At 33.0% G+C, this 20354-nt stretch overlaps 3 protein-coding genes across 4 annotated transcripts; all 3 read left to right on the top strand.

The window, feature by feature from the left end:
- Positions 1–3191: 3191 nt before the first annotated feature.
- Positions 3192–5977, top strand: LOC135843393 (G-protein coupled receptor dmsr-1-like). Its single transcript, XM_065361264.1, has 2 exons — positions 3192–4053; positions 4140–5977. The coding sequence occupies exons 1-2, from the start codon at positions 3404–3406 to the stop codon at positions 4570–4572; spliced, it is 1083 nt and encodes a 360-aa protein (XP_065217336.1). The 5' UTR covers positions 3192–3403; the 3' UTR covers positions 4573–5977.
- A 7448-nt stretch (positions 5978–13425) lies between these two features.
- LOC135843835 (G-protein coupled receptor dmsr-1-like) lies at positions 13426–15443 on the top strand. The gene is made up of 2 exons (XM_065361864.1): positions 13426–14307; positions 14403–15443. Exons 1-2 carry the CDS (start codon positions 13655–13657, stop codon positions 14830–14832), a joined length of 1083 nt encoding a protein of 360 aa, XP_065217936.1. The 5' UTR covers positions 13426–13654; the 3' UTR covers positions 14833–15443.
- Positions 15444–17587: 2144 nt separating this feature from the next.
- On the top strand, positions 17588–20151 carry LOC135843867 (G-protein coupled receptor dmsr-1-like). 2 transcript variants are annotated; one of them, XR_010558392.1, is made up of 3 exons: positions 17588–17732; positions 18113–18511; positions 19492–20151. XR_010558392.1 is itself a non-coding variant. In XM_065361906.1 (2 exons), the coding sequence occupies exons 1-2, from the start codon at positions 17856–17858 to the stop codon at positions 19916–19918; spliced, it is 1083 nt and encodes a 360-aa protein (XP_065217978.1). In that variant the 5' UTR covers positions 17594–17855; the 3' UTR covers positions 19919–20151. The 2 variants fall into 2 exon arrangements, 1 of the variants encoding a protein (XP_065217978.1); XM_065361906.1 differs by having other exon boundaries at positions 17594–18511.
- Positions 20152–20354: the final 203 nt, after the last annotated feature.

Below are 20354 nucleotides of genomic sequence, written 5' to 3'. Positions count from 1 at the left end.
GACGTATGTACCTTTCATATGGGTAAAGTTGACGACATATTATAGATCGCCAGCCACTCTTGAAGAATGGACTTATACACGAGCATTTATTTTAATGTTGAGCGCAGAATTGACGAGTATTTTTAACCGCATATCAGTGTATATTGTAATGACGCTGGTAATATGGAAATACATAGCTGTATTTTATCCATCGAAGGAATCCGAATGGTGCTATATGAAAACTACACGATATACAGTGGTAGCTGGTTACGTCGTATGCATTTTGCTTTTTATACCGGAGTATTTGTCACATTATGTTGAAACGGAGGTCATAAATCAGACGAAAACGATTTATATATATAATATTAAAATCGATTCCATCATGTACTCGGTATCACAAGTTATAAAAATGGTGCTGTATGAATTATTGCCATCACTCGTGTTACCAATATTAGGTGTTAGGTAAGTAATAATCGAAGCCAACCTATAGCTTGAAATGGGTTAATTAACTCCAATTGAAAAAATTATCAAATCTTATTTTGTTTCTTAGATTGATTGCCACAATATGGATGAATAAAGAACACCCAAGTACTTCTTCAAATGTTGAAAACAGCACAGTCAATGTCGAAATGAAGCAAAAAACCAATCGATCAATAATCATATTGATTACAATTGTGGCATTAAGTTTGAGTAACGTAATTCCTTCAGGATTACTCGATTTATTATACGCAGTTTTAACACGTGATAGATATGCAATTCATTACAGATGCTTTCACAGCTTGGTAATTATACGCAATATATGGAATTGCATCAATAAGTCCATCATATTTTTAGTATATTACGTCATGGATCAAGATTTTAAAGTCACATTCAAGTCTTTGTTCGACAAAAACAATGTTTTTTTTTGGAAACTGAAGTATGTTCCTCTGAGCAGTACGAGAGGGAATGATGAAAGCTTGGAAATAGATCGAATTTAGCAAAGGTGATAAGCAATTTTGGAAGTGCAATGTTTGTGGTAAAAAATGTGGGTGAAAACCCAGGGGAAAATGATTGAATAACTGCATTCTATAGATCTGAATTGACCAGACCAGATCGGATCCGATCTGTTCACACCTATAGATCAAATAGGGGACCTTATATTGGACCTGACCAGATATGAGTAGATCTGGTCTCGATTAGACCGGATCAGATCTGATCAGATCCGTCTTTAAAACTCAGATTCAATTAGATTGAACAAGATCAGATTAGACCTGTGCAGATCCGATCAGATTCAATCATCTTCTCCTGCATGAGAAGATTTTTAAAAAAGTCAAAAAATATTTTTTATTCAAATGCATGCATTTTGGTGTTTGTTAATATAAAAATAGTTTCCTATAAATACGAGTATATATTGTATAGATTAAGCAATAAAATCTTGTTGTTTGCTAAAACAGTCTGAAAGTACAGTTTTTGCAAAAATTGTCAAAAAGTCTGAACGTTTGTCAGAATTTGTCTAAAAAATGCTGCTTTTTCCATTTTTAAAATCAATCTTTATAATTTTAGATTTTTCTGATGGATAGAGTTGTCAAAAAAGTCTCATTTTTTCCAAAATTATACAGAAGTTTTTTTTTGAAAAAATTATTAAAAAATCCCAGCTTTTGTCAAATAAAAACTGCCAAAAAAACCTGTTTTTGCAGTTTTTACCAAAATTGTTTAAAAATAGTGTTTTCGATGTTAATAGGGATCAAAAAAAGTCCTAATGTTTTTTTGCCGAAATGACCAAAAAATTTTGTCAGTAACCAAAATTTCGAAAATTCCTGTTTTTCCCAAGATTATCCTAAGAAGTCCTTGTTATGTTTTTTTGCCAGAATTGTCTGCAAAGTTCTATTTTAAGCAAAATTGTCAAAAAATTTCGTTTATGTCAAAATTGTAAAGAAGTTTCATTTTTGTCAAAATTTTTTAAAAACTCTCAACTTTTGTGAAAATTGCCAAAAAAACTCCTGCTTTTTGCCAAAATATTTGAAAAATCCTGATGCCAAAATTGGAAAAACTTCTTGCTTTAGCCAAAATTATCCTAAAAAGTCCTTGCCTCCACTATGTATCGCACCTCGGGAGTAATAAGGTTATATCTCAAAAAAAATTAATTTTGACATTTTTGCATTTTTGGGGTTTGTATGACCCCCCCTCAGCCAAAAATAACACTTTGAGTTGGACATTATCTAGATCTTGTAAAAAAACGCAAATGGCCTAACTCAAAATCCCAACAACATTGCAAGTTGTTTGCAGTTATAAGGGTACATCTCAAAAAACGCCACCTTTTTTGAGCAAATTTCGTACACACAAAGTGTTAACAAACAGTTTTGATTGTTTTGAATGTTTGTCAGTCAGAAATACTTAGTCACAAGGAGTGCATTTTTTATTGGTTTGCACCAAATGGAAAAAAAGTTTTAAATTGATCACTTTTCAGAAAAATGAATTTGCACATATAATGAAATTTTAGTTTTTTGAGAAAAACTCCAAAAACTAAGCACTCTAGAAAAAAACTAACGACATTAGGTCAATTGGAAATTTAATTCTCTACATCTTCGTTGACATGGAATTTTTTTTGGACGCTTCCTTTCGCCTCCACATCAACTTTAATGAAAGGTTATAACTCAAAATGTTTTCCAAACATTGAAATATTTCCTCTTTAAGGTTTTATTTTTCAAAGTGTTCTTATGCTAAATGAAGGTAGGATTCCAGATCTTTAAAATGAGGTGCTAGGTGCTATTCATTCCTCACAATTAATTATAAGTTGATAAAAATAATGAATCAAGTTTTTAAAAAAAAGAAAATCACTCTCCTGTAAAATTTCACTTTTTTGAGATGTAACCTTATTATTCCCAAGGTGCGATATTTGAGAAGTTCTGGCAAAAGAAGTGAAATTTTTGGGTAATTAACTTTTGACGGAAAAAAGCTAATTTTTTAGAATTTTTTTGTGATTATAAACAAGAAACGAGACGTTTTAGGAATTTGGGGACAAGGGGAGACTTTTTGCTGTTTTGCAGCACAAATCGACACTTTGACAATGATTTTAGCAAATTAGGTTTTTTTAAACAGTATTTTTTACAAGATAACAAAACAAAGAAGTTTCATAGAGATTGTCGTAAACAATATAAGATGACGGAAATTAGTCATGATAAGAAATCGATAACCTTATTTATCACGTTCCCTTCGCTATTACTTATTCTGCATCACAGTGATAGGATTATTACATATAACAGTGAGTAACATTTCACCATTTATTGTGTAACCCGTGTAGAACTCGAATGCTTTTTTCCTCAAAAATTGTAAACAAGAAGTGTACTTACCTAATTTGAAAATTGAACGCGATAATTATTCTAAAAGTACAATTTATTTTCAAATACTCAACTTTCTTTAAGTGTCGGTAGTTTGAAAAATCAAGATGTCATCTGAAGAACCTTTTTGTGGAGCCGCATTAATGCAAGTTTATTCTTATTATTTGAGCAACATACAAGGTACCATAGACGTACTAATATGCATAATCGGTGTGATCTTCAACATCTTTAACATCCTGGTGTTCACAAAGAGGAATGTGGTATCACCGGTGAACTTAATTTTCACTCATTTGTCGTTTGTAAATTTATCACAGCTTATAGCGTTTATAACCTTCACATGGATAACCTTGCCATACTATAGAAATCAAAAAAATGACGAAGAATGGACTTATACAAGAGCAATTATTTCACTGCTAAGCGGAGAATTGGTAGCCATTTGTAACCGCATATCAGTGCATATTGTAATGATGCTAACAATATGGAAATGCATAGCTGTATTTTATCCATCGAAGGAACCTCAATGGTGCAATATGAAAACAACGCGCAATACGCTGGTAGTTGGTTACATCGTATGCATTTTGCTTTTTATACCGGAGTATTTGTCACATAGTATTGTAACGGAAGAAATAGATCAGACGACAAAGATTTACTTTTATGCTTTTGAAATCACTTCCTCCATATACCAAGCATCGCAAATTATCAGACTAGTGTTGTATGAATTATTTCCATCACTGGTGTTACCAATAGTAGGTGTTAGGTGAGTAATAATTGAAGCCAACTTACAGCTCGAAAGGGTTAATTAACTCCAATTGAAAAATTTTCAAATCTTATTTCGTTATTTAGGTTGATTGCCACACTATGGATGAAAAAAGGACACCCAAGTACTCGTACTTCTTCAAACGTTGAAAACAGCAGAGAGAATCAGAAAATGGAGCAAAAAACCGATCGATCAATAATCATATCGATTGCGATTATGACACTGTGTTTGAGTTACGTCCTTCCTTCGGGATTACTTAATTTCGTGTACACGTTTTTAACAAGTGACAGATATTTAATCCATTTCAGATGTTTTCACGGCTTGATAGTAGTACGCATTATCATGAATTGTATCAATAAATCCGCCACATTTTTAGTATATTACGCCATCGATCAAGATTTTAAAGCCACGTTCAAGTCTTTGTTCGACAAAAACAATGCTTCTTTTTGGAAACTGAAGTATGTTCCTTTGAGGAGTGCGAGAGGGAATGATGAGAGCTTAGAAATAGATCGAACCTAACAAAGATTGATAATTTTAGAAGTGCAACTTTTTTTGTGGTGAAAAATGAGGGTGATAACCCAGAGGGAAATGATTGGATCCGTGCATTCTATGGATCTAATTTTACTTGGCCAGATCGGATTAGATCTGTTTCTAATCAGATAAAAATAAGATACCTCATTGGATCTGACCAGATCTGAGTAGGTAGATCTGATTTTGATTACCTACACCAGATCAGATCTGATCAGATTGGGATATGGTACTCAGATCCAATTAGATATGATAAGATCGTATTATATACGTACCACTGCAGATCCGATCAGATCCAATCACCTCTCCCTGGTAAGATTTTTCAGAACGTCAAAAATATGTTTCATTCAAATGCATGGGTTTTAATGCATGTTAAGAGACAAATAGCTTCTTACAAATATATAGATATTGTACCTATGTAGGATAAGATTAGGCAAGTTACACATGTTTCATGTATTACCTATAAAAATGTATGTACAGTAAGTTCCGCATAATGTGTTGTCGGTTAATAGAGAAATTCGCTCAATAGAGTTAAAATGGGTTGAAACGGAACGTTTGCATCATTTTACATGCAAGTTTTATCGCTTATAATAGTGAAAATGAGCATTGCACTCGGTTAATAGAGTGGACTAATCTTTAAAAGTTGGAGAAAATCATGAATTTCAGCAAAATTTGACAAAAATTGGATGAAAAAATGTTGAAAACGTGTTAAAATTAGTGAAAATTGGCAAGAGATGGTGAAATTTTTGTAAAAATTTATAAAAATTGTAAATAAAGGTGTTCAAAGGGTATTAAAAAACTAACTGTAGCTAAAAAACAGAAAGTTATTGAAATCACCTTTAAAAAACATCAAAAAGTGATAAAACTTCAACAAAATTTGGAATTTTGCATTTTTTTTCGCATCGGTTATTAGAGTTTTTCGCTTAATAGAGTTGAACAGGCTTTGGACCAACGCGCCCACATTAAGCGGAACCCACTGTATTTAGGTATTATTCAGATTCAGAATATCCTCGAATTGAAAAAATATACAATCAAATAAACTGAGTACCTAGGTATGTAATTATTAGATACCGGAACTAGCCACCTGGCTAATTATTAGTTTTTAATATCCTTATAGTAAGTAGTTTCAAATTCAGTGTTTTAAAACATGTACGAATAATGATACATACATATGTCCTGAAACATTTCACAATCTTTACATTTTGACCAAAATTATGGGTCTTTAGAGTTGTGGTCTGGCCAGCTGAAACGGTTGTGAAATTTTGGACCATGCTGTATCAAAAAACCGCCGTCCCATTCAAATCATAGGCGAACCCTTCGAAAGGGCTGGTAAGTAACTAGTATGAGTAATTTTTCCAAAAAAAAAAAAAAAAAAAAAAAAAAAATACCAAAATAAGTGTTGAAATTGACGCTAGCAAAACATTTTAATGAATACAGTAGTCCCCGCTTAATGTAGTCGCGGTTAATAGAATAATTCGGATAATGGAATCGAAATGGGTTGGGACGGAACGCTTGCATCTTCTTACATGCAAATTTTATCGCTTATTGTAGTGAAAAAGAGCATTGAGTTCGGTTAATAGAATTGATAAATCTTCAGAAATTGGAGAAAATCACGGAAATTGAACAAAATTTTACAAAAAGTGGATGAAAAAGACATGTTTTAAACATGTTAAAATGGCATAAAAACACAAAATGAAGATTATTTTGTAATGAGTGAAAATTGGCAAAAAAAATGATGACATTTATGTAAACTTTTATCAAAATTGTCCAAAAAAGTCTTCAAAACATACTAAAAGACTAAATGTACCTAACTAAACAACCAAAAACATACTGAAATCGACTCCCAAAAACATCAAGAAGTGATGAAATTTTAACAGAATTTAGAATTTTGTGTTTTTATCCTTCAGCTTTCCTGGTCCCAACTTGATTCTAATAAATAAGTACGAGTAGAAATTGAAAATTTGTTTGTGAAAATGATGGAAATTATGCTGAAGGAATCCAAGCTTATTTTTATGACCAGGGGAATAAGCCCAAATACGAGTAGGATTTTCGTGGTATGAGGTTATAATAAGCAAAAATACAGGATACATATTTCGACATTTTTTCTGCGTTTTTTTTATTGGACCGCTTATTAGAATATCCTGGTTAATAGAATTAAAAGTGCCTCGGCCCAAACCAATTCCATTAAGCGGGGACTACTGTATGTAAAAAAATCACAAATTGGCAGTTATTGAGGCAATTATTAGCAAAGAAGTCAAACCTTTTCCTAAAATCTTTTTTAAAAGTTGGACTGCTCAATTTGCAAGTTTTTGATACAAGAGCACACGGTCAATGCATTTTGGAATTCTTCCGGATGCATAAAGGGAACTGTGAATTTCTCACAAAATTTAGGTCTGCATTCTGTGAGTCGTTTGAGGATGTCTAACGTCATTCTCAAATAATCCATTGAGATTCTGCCCATGATAAAAGTTTGACCTGGGGCATCAATTATGTAGAATGGAACCTTGATGGCTTCTGTTCCAAGTATCATTTGAAGCTGGATAATAATTAAGGAACTAGATACCAGGTATGGAAATACACCATCTTTGGTTATAGAAAAAAATTTTCAAGTTCTCAATTTATTAATAATACCGCCAATTTATGTTATTTTTTTACCTCATATTCATTTTAATACACAAAATAGACATTTTCTCACCATTTTTTTGATTCCATTTCATTATTCGACTGAAATGAAAAAATAACTTCACCGTCAAAACTACGAAATCTATAACCGAAAATGGCGTACTTCCATACCTAGTTCCTTGGATAATAATATGTGTAGCACTGTGTAGCAGATTCGATTAATGAGTTATTGGCTAATTTGAGCTGGACCTGTTCTTTCAACTTGACGAATCTTACCCATTTTGGTGCTTCTTCGAGAAATGTTTTAATCATTAATCGAGAAAGCATGTTCGGAAGTGCCCCAGAATCCAGTTGTAATGCAACTTTTCTTGCACCTATGATCACTGGTGTTACACAGGATCATCAGTGTGCTGGGTCACTAATTGGGCTGACGTTGTCAATTACATTTGTTGTATCAATTTTGATCTTATTTTTGAGCTTTATAGCTTTCTTGAAGTTGTACTTTAAATTATTCTTCTAGATTGATGGAGGTGGTCTTTGTTCATTAATCTTTGCTACTAATAAATGGCCTATGCTCTGTGCAGGCGAATCTGACAATAATCAGGTGTTTGTACGAAGCTCTTTGGAGCAATTAGGAATTTTTGCGAAATCTAAAATAAAATTACCTACTTACTTACTTATTCTCATACGCGAGTTCATGAATTTTATGTACATATCATTTTTGGAAGGAAATTTGTACTCACCTGAAACAAAGAAAAATTATAAGGAGGGTTAGTTAGTTATAAAATTATTGATCAATCAGCAGATAGATACCTAAGTAAGTATATAAAAATGGTTGAAAGCCACAGTAAAAATTCTGGCCATCTCGACATTTAATAAAGAGCTGGAAATGAATATTAACAAATAAAGTATGTAAGTATCATACAAATCTTGAAATTGATTGTGAAAATCACTTAAAAATATCTAAAATTGATCGACCATTCGAAAACGACCAAATTTTGAGAAAAATAATTAACAAAGACAAATTTTTCACAGAAAATTTTCCAAAAAAAAAATAAAAATTAAATGAAATTGGAAGAAAATTTGTACACCTAATATTTTTTAATTTCAATCAAAATTATAGAGAAAAAATCATACAAAAATGAACGCATTAACAAATTTTTTCATTTTTTTACTACCTTTTTGGCTAAATTCGCTACTTTTTCGCTACGTCCACAACCTACTTTTAAAATCACTACTTTTTCACTACTTCCACTACCTGTTAGTTGTTTGAGAAACATTTTCAAAAAGTGCGTCAGATTAATGTTTTTTCTTTTTACTCATGTTGTTGAATCATTTTTGAAAAAAAATTTCCAATTTATATTCATTTGTTTTATTGGAAATGATTGAGTATTTCAGCTTTTTCAAAACCTTCATTTTCCAATTGATTTTTTTCCAAAGGTCAACTTTTTGTGATTTGGTCAATTGGGCAGGGTACCATATTACACTCTTGAAAGCAATTTGTTCCCCAAACATGGGAACGGCCTAGAAAACTTCCAAAGCATTAACGTGATAGAATTTCCCATAATCCCACTAAAAAATCAAGTTCTACATTGCGACAAACAATGCGATGTAGGAGTTAATAGGTCAGTTATGATAAGAAATTGGCATCTAAATGACATTGAAATTTTATACCAATTTCATTTAAACGCTGACAATCGAAATACACTCGAATATTATATCTCACAAAAATGTGGTATTAAAAAATTGGCATGATTGCTATATGAGTCAACTTATGTTCTTCTCGAGAAAACTTTTTTTGTTAATCAAAAAAGATGTGTGCTCAACGCTAAAAAAATGAATTTTTTAAAAAGAAGTGTTCTAATGATAATCGTGTAAAAAAGTGTGCTGGTTTTCGAAAATTGAATTCGCGATATAAAGTAAACTTTAAATTAAATTCGAGACATTGAAATACTCCACTTCACCTTTCAAGTGTTGGTAATTCGAAAAATCAAGATGTCAGCTGAAGAACCATTCTGTGCAGACTCAATACAGAAAGTTTACCATCACTATTTGGAGTATATACAAGGTTACATCGATATACCAATATGCATAATCGGTTCCATCTTCAACCTATTAACCATACAGGTGTTTACAAGGAGGAATATGATTTCACCGATGAATTTGATATTCACAAATTTAGCGTTGGTTGATTTATCAGTGCTATTAGGATACATTCTTAGGACATGGGTAACCTTCACGCAATATCATTCTACTGAGGAAACACGAACTTACACTCGAGCAGTTCTTTCAATACGTAGCAGAGAATTGATGATTATTTCTCACTACATATCGATGTATCTTATAACGATGCTACTAATATGGAAATACATAGCAGTATTACACCCCCTGAAGGAAACTCGATGGTGCAGTATGAAAACTACTCGCAGGGCAGTGGTGGCTGGTTACATTATATGTATTTTGCTTTTTATACCGACCTACTTATCACGTGCTATTTTAACGGTCCCCATTGATAAGACGACGAAGATTTACGTATCCATTGGAAATGGTAATTCTATTATGTTCTCAGTATCACGGATTATTGATGGAGTTCTGTACGAATTGCTGCCATCGGTTGTGCTACCAATATTAAGTGTCAGGTGAGTAGTCTGAGACAATTTACAGAGTATAAAATATACCTATAATTTGGCAAGATTAACCAATCATCAACGCAATAAGGTTGAGGATATCTTACAAATGCCTAATCTTATTTTGTTTTTTTAGATTGATTGTTGTATTGGCAAAAAACGAGTATTCAAATCATCCTTCAAATATGGAAAACAGCATTGAAAAAGTCAAAATGAAGCAGCAAACTGATCGTTCAATAAAGATATTGATGACACTTGTGGCATTACGTTTAAGTTTCGTGATTCCAACAGGATTACACGATTTAGTACATGCAGTTTTAACATACGATGAATATTTAATTCATTACGGATGTCTTAATAGCTTGTATGTAATGATTAGTGTTTTAAATTGCATCACTAGATCGGTTACTTTTATATTATATTATGCCATGGACCGAGACTTTAAAGTCACATTCGAATTATTGTTGAACAAAAATGGTATTATTTCCTTTGGGAAACGGAAATACTTTGTGTTGAACAATATGAGAAGAAATGATGAAATCTCAGAAATTGGTCGAGTTTAGTATAAATAGATAATTTTAGAAATATGTACAACTTTGATATGGCATTTATATTTGTATGGAAACTGTGTTCATTCAGTGCAGACTGCAGAGAACGAACATTCGACTGAGGAATTGCCTGTCTTACCAATTGGTCACTCCACCTCAATTGGACCAACGTTTTTGAGTCATGTCCTTTGATTTGGCTCAATTTTTTTCACACTGTCTACTCACCCAATTAGTAAGAAACCCGCAATCAGTTTGGTCCCAGCGCCCTCAATGAGCGAGCGAGGAGGGAGGCTTCAATAATTATTTTCACATTGTCTCGAGATACTTAACTTCAGCAGCGCATTACTCCAAAGCTATGATACTTTGATCAAAACTGATTTCACAGTTCGAAAGGGCATTGCATTTTGAACTTTTCAAGTATTTTGAAATTTTAAAAAGTTCGAAGTTGAACTTTCAATTGAAAGTTCAAATTTCAAAATGGCGCTGTAAGTGCGAGCTACCTTTTAAAATTCTGAAAAAAATTTCCATAGATGTCCCCATTGACGATTTTGTAAGGAGCAGTTATGGCCTGACTGCCTTAGGGAATATTCGAAGAATATAACCTTGAGGTGGTCCATATCGTACTCATCGCGTATGTGAGGAAATATGGTACCTACCTACCTCGAGAGGGGAACTGGTTCTATCTCCCCTACTTTAAGAGAGGGTAACGTGAGCAATTCTCAAGACGATCCGAGGTTCGATCGGACGATCGTCTTCGCTGCTTGATCACTTGTTCGCGGAGTGGCCAACTGTGGCAATGTCTTTGGAAACCCTTGGGGCCCGAGACTCCGCGATCTTTATATATCTATCGTACCGTCTTTGATTGGTTAATTAAATAGTTATATCTTTTTACCATTTCTCCATTAAGTTCGTGTGATCGCTATGGAGTTATGGTACTTTTTACTTTGCTCGGCACTACCCAATGGAACCGGACATTGAGGTAAGTCAACCCTACAAATGTGCTGCTTCGACCTATTGCTTTCGTTAAAGGTCTTATTTATTGGGGGACCGCAGGAGAGAAGTAAACGTGATTAATAGAGGATTTTTACCTCAGACCATCTCCTTACCTCTCTGTTGAATTAATTGCTACTGTATCCCTTGCGGTAGTCAATTAATTCTCCTTGTACAATGGCCCCGAGAACCATTGTATATTCATAACTTATCCCATAGAAGTATAGAAAGTATTTTATGTACTTGTCTTTTCGTTACCTACCACTTACGTGGTATAAGGACTGCCTTAAAAAAACAGTTCTATGACCAATGAACCACCCTGCAATCGGCGTACTTGGCTTTAACGATCCGAATATTATTGTGCTAACTAAGTTGTACTTTATCAATTGCAATTATATTATGTAGCAATAATTCGACTCTTTTCCTTATTTAGTGTGAGTGAATAAGATATGAGTCCAAATGTGAGATGAACAGTGTCATCAGGAGTGATTTTCATAGATGAATGAGCTATCCGAACATATGAAAAATATTCACCCCCTTAAGAATATTTTTTATCCTCCCCCTTGTGGCATTTATTATTATTATCCTCATCTATCTGAATTATTCCAGATCGCATTGTTACAATTTTTCGAAATTTTCAATTTTTGAGATGGGTTCCTTCGAAGGAGGGAGAGCACCTCCTCCCCCAAATTTGGGCAAAACTTTCAAAAAAAAATCTGGGGCATGTGATATATCGAATTGTATGTTTTTGGTGACGCTGAACACGAATATGACGTCAGATTTTTGGTTGGACCCCATCTACGGCCTCCAGCACCTCCCTAAATGGGGTAAAAGTTCAAAATAGTGTTTTATTTGTGCGACACGTGAAATAGTAGGGCTTCGTCGATATTGCTGAACACGAATATGGCCTTAGTTTTATAAATTGACCTCACCTATGGCCCCCAGAACCTCCCCAAATAAATAAAAGTCCAACTGAGGACCGTGGATGAGGTTCAATCGAAAACCTGACGTCATATTCGTATTCAGCGTCACCAAAAACATACAATTCGATATATCACATGCCCCGTTTTTTTTTAGGGTTTTGCCCAAATTTGGGTGAGGGGGTGCTCCCACTCCATCAAAAGATCCCATCTTCAAAATTTAATATTTTGAAAAATCATCGAAACGGACATGTATGGAAATTTGTTCAGAATTTTAAATGGTAGCGCCCACTTATAGCGTCATTTTCAAATTCGAACTTTCAGTTCGGAACCATTTTTCTCCAGCGATTTCCTGATTGAAAATTTCAAAAATTCGCTACCACTCTGCCATTTGACGCAAAAAGTTGCAGGGTTTCAGTTTACACCATAAATTTTTCCTTTTGACAATTTTTAAGCATTTGTTTGGCGGAAGGGACGCGGAGATCGCAATATTTCGAATAAGTTTGTTAAAAATCGAGAATTTTATCAAAAAGCAAGAAGTTCACAACATTATCAGGTAAAAAGCAGATCTTTTGGGCATTTTTTTAACGCAAAAACGCAGGAACTTTTTTCAAATTTTTGTGAAAAAACAAGATTTTTTGATACGGTACTTTTTGGCAAAAAAGCTCGACTTTTGAGAAATTTATAATGAGGATTTTACTGTCAATTTTTGGCAAAAAGCAAGACTTTATGGCAATTTTATAGGTAAGTATATCGGTGAAAATATGATACTTTTTCGAAATTTCTGCCAAAAAAGTGAGATTTTTTTCAACTTTCTCATGAAAAGAAGAGACATTTTGGAAAATTCTGGTAAAAGAAATGAAACTTTTGGGTAACTTTTAGGAAAGGAGGAGGGGGAGCAAACTTTTTGAAATTTTTCGCGAAAAGCAAGATACGAAACGTTTTGGGCTTTTGGGGGGGGGGGGGGACGAAACTTCTTGCAATTTTTGACAGAAAGTTTTTTTCAGTATTTTTTACAAGATTACAAAATAGAGAAGTTTTATAGGGATTGTCATACTAAACAATATAAGAAGACGGAAATTAGCCTTGATAATAAATACCACGCACTTGATAAGAATTACGACAGTTGCAAAAATTCAGCATCACAGTGACAGAATACATAAAACTGAAAGCAATATTTCACAATCAACTGTGTAACCCGTGTTAATGTTCTACATATATTGAGTGATCGGTAATTATTTGAAAAAGTTATTCGTTTTTGAAAATTGAACGTGATAATTAGGTAGGTATTCCTAAACCATAATTCATTTTCAAACAGTCAACTTTCTTTTTTGAGTGTCGCATGTCGGTAGTTTGAAAAATCAAGATGTCGTCTGAAGAATCATTTTGTGGAGCTACATTAGAGAATCTTGATTCTTACTATTCGGAGAACATACAAGATTACATAGATATACCAATATGCATAATCGGTGTGATTTTTAACATATTGAACATCCTGGTGTTCACAAGGAGGAATATGAAATCACCGGTGAACCTAATTTTCACTCATTTGGCGATTGTAAGTTTATCAGAGCTGTTGGCGTATGCATCTTTCATATGGGTAAGGGTACACATTGCATATTATAGTAAGAGAACAAACTACGAAGAATGGACTTATACACGAGCATGGATTTCGATGCTAAGCTCAGAATTGCTAAACATTTCTAACCGCATATCAGTGTATATTGTAATGATGCTAGCAATATGGAAGTATATAGCTGTATTTCATCCATCAAAGGAATCTCAATGGTGCAATATGAAAACTACACGTTACACTGTGGTAGCTGGTTATATCGTATGCATTTTGCTTTTTATACCGGAGTATCTGTCACCTTATATTTATAAACGGGCCATAGGTCCGACGACAATTTACATATTTAGTATTGAAATTGATTCCATCATGTACACTGCGTCACAAGTTATCAAAATAGCGTTGCATGAATTATTACCATCACTTGTGTTACCAATATTAGGTGTTAGGTAAGTAATACGTAATCGAAGCCAACTTACAGCTTGAAAGGGTTTTAATTAACTTGAGTTGAAAAAATGTTCAATGATCTTATTTTGTTTTTTAGATTGATCGCCACACTATGGATGAAAAAAGAACACCCAACTCCTTCTTCAAATGTTGAAAACAGCACAGACAATGTCGAAATGAAGCGACAAACCAATCGATCAATAATCATATCGATGATAATGGTGGCCCAATGTTTAAGTTTCGTGATTCCAACAGGATTACTCGACCTAGCACGATATACCGTTCTTGCAGAATATTATTTTTCAATTCATTTCAAATGTACTAACAGCTTCTATGTAATACTCAATATTTTAGAATGCATTAATAAATGTATTACATTTATAGTATATTACGCCCTGGACCGAGACTTTAAAGTCACATTTAAATCTTTGGTCAACAAAAAAAATGCTGCTGTTTGGAAACTAAATTACGTTTCTTCGAGCAGTACGAGAGGGAATGATGGAAGCTTAGAAATAGATCGAATTTAATCAAGTGCTCAGATCCAATTAGATCTGACCCGATCGGATTAGACCTGTGCATATTTTTCATTCAAAATGCATGTGTTTTAGTGTCTGTTTAGAGAAAAATACGTAGCTCGCTATAAATAGATATTGTATAGATTTAAGCTATTGGATTCATGTTTCATGTACGTACCAATATGTCATATTTTTATGTATCTTCTTTATCATTAAAAAATATATTCAAATAAACTGAGCCTTTACGTAGGTAATTATTAGGTACCAAAACCAATCAGCCAATTGTTTGTTTTTTTCATAGTTTCGAAACGATATGTCACAAAATATTTTGCAATCTTTTACATTTTGACCAAAATTATGAAACTCTCCACGCTCCCTGTCCTAGCTTCCATCATGGTTTTCCTGATCCCATCACGAAAATGTCACAGCTGTGATATTATAAAAATATCGTGAAAATGTACCCATGCTTCCTGGTATTTATTTATTTATTTATTTTAAGTTAATTTAATTTAATGAGCCATATACAGCAACTTATTGGCTAGAGGCTCGTATTTACGAGTGTAAAGCTTAAAATTAGGTTACACAAGAAATATAGTCAAGTACATATGTACATACAATTTCAATTATTTAAATCTAAATTTGTTGAAATTAGAAATTTATCAACTTCGTCTGTGTGAGAAGGGTCATCAGAAAGGAGGACCTGAAGTTGCGTTCATTCTGGTAGGAATAAAGGCAGTCTATTAGTAAATGAGCAAAGTTTAGGGGGATGTTGTTGCATTCTGGGCACAATGGGGGAGGCTGTTTAAGGAATATGAATTAGTGAGTGAGGAGGGAGTGGCCAGTCCTGAGTCGGGTGAGGTTTTGGGGGTTTTAGACTATGCTCTTTCCAAAAATTGCGTTGCCGTTCAGATCGGAGTGTGACATCTCAAGAGGTTCCCTTGTCAGTCCCCCCCCCCCCACAAAAAAAAACAAAAAATGAGACAGAGACTCTCGGAAATGAATCGAAAAATTCAAAAACTGAAAATGAAATGACTGAGCAACTTCAGCTTAAATTTTAAGCTGAAGTTGCTCAGAAGTTTTCCACAAAGATGATGGTGTTTTTAATGCTTTTGGGTTTATTTTAACTTGGGATTTGAGACCATTTGGGTAATTAATATCAGTTTTGGGACATATTTTGACCATTTTTGTTGATCAAATACGTACTTTTTAAAAAAAAGCATAAATCACCAAAAATCTAAAAATGAACTTGGGCAGCTGAAAATTTGGTTTTGGGGGTTTTAGACTATGCTCTTTCCAAAAATTGCGTTGCCGTTCAGATCGGAGTGTGACATCTCAAGAGGTTCCCTTGTCAGTCCCCCCCCCCCACAAAAAAAAAACAAAAAATGAGACAGAGACTCTCAGAAATGAATCGAAAAATTCAAAAACTGAAAATGAAATGAATAAATTGAATTGAAAATCGAAAATCAAAAATTTGACAATCAGATAAAAACTGGAGGTAACGTTAAATGAAAAACTCTGAAAAAAAACTGGGAAAAAATTGAAAAACGGATATAAAAATAAAATTAGTCAATTACATGATTAATTGACAAAAAAAAATTAAGAGATGAGAGTATAATAATTGAAAACTCTGAAAGTAAATTGTGAAACTCTGGACATGAAAAAGAAAATTCTAAAAACGAAATGACGAGTTCAAAAAGTAAAATTGAAAATCACGAAGCAGATTCCATCAAAAAGTGAAAGTAAAATTGAAAACTCAATGTAAAGTGAAATCGAAAAGTGAAAATTAAATGGAAACCACCAAAAATGGAATAACAGATCCGAAAATGGGGAAAAAAACTTGGAAACTAAACGAAACACTGAAAATGGATTTTAAAAAAATTTGAAGACTCTGAAGATAAACAGATAGTTTCCAAAAATTGAAAACGAAAATCAAAAACTGAAAATAAAATCGTAAACCGAAAATAAAGCTAAAAAATTTGAAAAATTGGATCAAAAACATGAAATTAAATCAAAAAGTGAAAGTACAAGCGAAAATCTGAAGATGAAATGAAAAACTAAAAATGAAAACTCGCTGAGCATCAAATCAAAAAAGGTAGAATAAAACTGAAAACTCCGAAAATGAAATTGAAAACATAGAATCAAATTGAGTATTTTCACGAAAAAAATTTGAAAACCAACTCCAAAATAATATTAGAAACTCTGAAAATAAAGTGAAAACTCAGAAAATGAAATAAAAAGCTGAAAATGGAATCAAACCGAAAACTTCAAAAATAACATTGAAAACGGAAAACCTGAAATTTGAATACTTATTCTGAAAATGAAATTGAAAAAATATTCAAAAAACCGAAAATATATACCTAATTAAAATTAAACTCTCAAGTGAAATTAAAAATTCGGAATTGAATTAAAAAATTCTGAAAAATGAATAAAAAACTGAAAATGAAAAATAAAAAACCCTTAAAACTGAATCAAAAACCAAAATAAAGTAGGAGTCTATGAAAATGAAATCAAAACTGAAAATCAATCCGAAAACTCCGAACCAAACTATAAAAAGCTTTCCATTATAAAACTGCAGAAACTTATCACATCATTTTTCAAAAAACGTGCTTCGTTTCTCACATAAACTTATCAGCTTGGGACAAGATAGCGAGAAATTCTCTGCACAATTAATCGCTAAAAATGGGAATACTCGATACTTTGTATTAATTATCACGATCAGTTGATAAAAATAATGATAACAGCAAAACAATCCACACCACCGCATTATGACTGAGACACGAGATAAATCGCAAACTAATGCACTTCTCTGCGAAAAAAAGAAAACATTTCGCGAGCATAATTCACTGAGTGCTGTATTCGTTGCGACTTTTTTTAAAAAACTGAAGAAGATTTGTCTTTGCTAGTGAATAAAGGTATGTAAAGAAGTGTTTTTTCATAACTAGTGATACGTACCTACCTATTTGAAAAATTGAATTTGTTTTTGAATCATAAAATTTCGCTCCCGAGCATTGGTACAAATAATTTAAAAAATCGAGATGTCAGCTGAAGAACCATTTTGTGAAACCACATTAGCAGATGCTCATTATTATTACTTGTACAATATTCAAGGATATATAGAGACACCAATATGCATAATCGGTGTCATCTTCAACATATTCAACATACTGGTGTTCACAAGAAGGAATATGATTTCACCGGTGAACTTGATATTCACTCATTTGGCATTTGCGGATTTATCTATGTTATTAGCGTACATTCTTCACGTATGGGTAACGGTTGTCGCATATTACAGAAATGAATCTTACAAAGCATCTACTTACACCGCCGCAGCACTTTATTTGCGCAGCAAAGAATTGATCAACATTTCTCACCACGTATCAGTGTGTCTTATAATGATGCTGGCAATATGGAAATACATAGCTGTATTCTCTCCATCGAAGGAACGCCAATGGTGCAATATGAAAACAACCCGCAATACAGTTATGGCGGTTTACATTGCATGTGTTTTGCTTGCTATACCGTTGCATTTATCACATCATGTGGTAACGTATAGCCTGGATAAGGCGGGTACGGAATATATTCATGTGCCCTTTGATGAAGTCGATCCGATCGCAGTTGAAATCTCGATGATCATCAGAGGACTATTGTTCGATTTATTGCCATCAGTAGTACTAGGAATATCAAGTGTTAGGTAAGTAATCGAAGCAAACTTACAGCTAATGAACACGCCAAGTCAATAAAAAAAGATCAATCTGAGGACCTTTTTTGAGAACATAAAACAGGCTAAATTTCCATGAATGGACACCGGGAGGAGGGTTCACTTTACTTCATTTCAAATGCACTTTGAGACCAATTAAAATGAATCAAGACTTGGAAAATTTTCGAGGAAAAAAAGTGAGACACTTTAAATTGAAATCTTACGAAAGTTTTCATCGATTTTTCGCAAAAAGTGAGCATTTTTGATAATTTCTGGCCACAAAAGTAAGATTTTGACAACTTCAGCAAAAGGGAGAGACTATTCGACAATTTTTGGGCAGAAAAGTCGCAATTTTCAGTAGGTTTTGGAAAACAGTAAAACTTTTTTGACAATTCGTGGAATGTTACACGTTGGACAAAAAGTGAAATTTTTCAGAATTTTGGTGAAAAACGAGATTTTTGTCAATTTTTAGCAAATAATATTTTTGGCATAAAATAAGATTTTGACAAAAACGCGAAACTTGAGGAATTTTTCTAAAAAAATGACCTCTTGGATTTTTTTTTTGAAGAAAGTGGCAATTTATAGTAATGCCACAAAAAAGTGAAACTTTTTGCCAATTTTTTGAAACTTGATTTTGGATATTACTGGCAAAATTATTTGTTAGCAATGTTTTGGTAAAAAAATGTTTTTTTTTTTGTAAAATATTGGCAAAAAGAAGAATTTGGACAATTTTTGCAGAAAGGCAAAGTTTTTTGGCGAATTTTTGAAAATAAAAAGTGAAGTATTTGGCATTTTTTGCACGAACGCAAAAATTTTTAGTTCTTTTTTGGCAAGGTATCACACTTTTTTGGAAATTTTCATAAAGACCCGGAGAATTCTTTTTCTAGAGCTCTTTTTTATGACTTGGCGTAAATACTATAAATACAATTTGGCAGGTAGAGAAAGCGTTAGAAAATCTGATTTTGTTTTTTTAGATTGTTTGTTGTTCTGCGGATGAAAAAAGAACACCCAAATCTCTCTTCAAATGTTGAAAACCGCACAGACAATGTCGAAACGAAGCAACAAATCAAAGGATCAGTAATTATATTGATAATAATAGTGACATTATGTTTGAGTTTTGTCATTCCATTAGGATTACTCGATTTATTATACGTAGTTTTAACACGAGATAAATACTCCATTTATAGGCCATGCACTAATAGTTTATTAGGTATACTCAGTATTTTGAATTGCTTTAATAAGTGTGTCACATTTGTCGTATATTACACCATGGATCAAGATTTCAGAGCCACATTCAAATCTTTGTTCGAAAAATGCAATATTTTCATTGGGAAACAAAACTACTTTGTTTTGAATAATATGAGAAGAAATGATGAAAGCTCAGAAACTAATGGAGTTTAGCAAAATTAGACAACTTTGGAAAAACAACCTTTATGGTAAAATGAAGACGGAAATTTGAACTTTTGACGCATGTTTGAGAAAAAATTAGCTCACATTTACCTACGTCCTACACCTACATTATTCCTATTTTCTATAAAAGTACTGTGTTAGATTAAGCAAGATTGATTATTATACATAACTATGTACTCGTATTTATCATGCAAGAATTATCGAATTACAGAAAAAATCCCCAATCTGTAGCTAATTATTACCAAAACTGGTTTTAACACGAGTTTAACCTGGAAATTGAAGGAGCCAGGGTTAAAATTTGAATTTACTAAACTTTTGAAAATTGTTCGATAACTTCAAAAAGTTTTTCTCTTTTTTAATAAATCGAAAATTCTGAAAATAAAACCGAAAACTGCTGATGGGAAAAAATTGAAAACTAAAAAATTAT

This window comes from Planococcus citri, chromosome 4 (assembly GCF_950023065.1).
Source record: "Planococcus citri chromosome 4, ihPlaCitr1.1, whole genome shotgun sequence".
NCBI classification, from domain to species: Eukaryota; Metazoa; Arthropoda; class Insecta; order Hemiptera; family Pseudococcidae; genus Planococcus; species Planococcus citri.
Note: the sequence above shows the minus strand (reverse complement) of the source record. Positions and strands in the feature narration are given on the sequence as shown.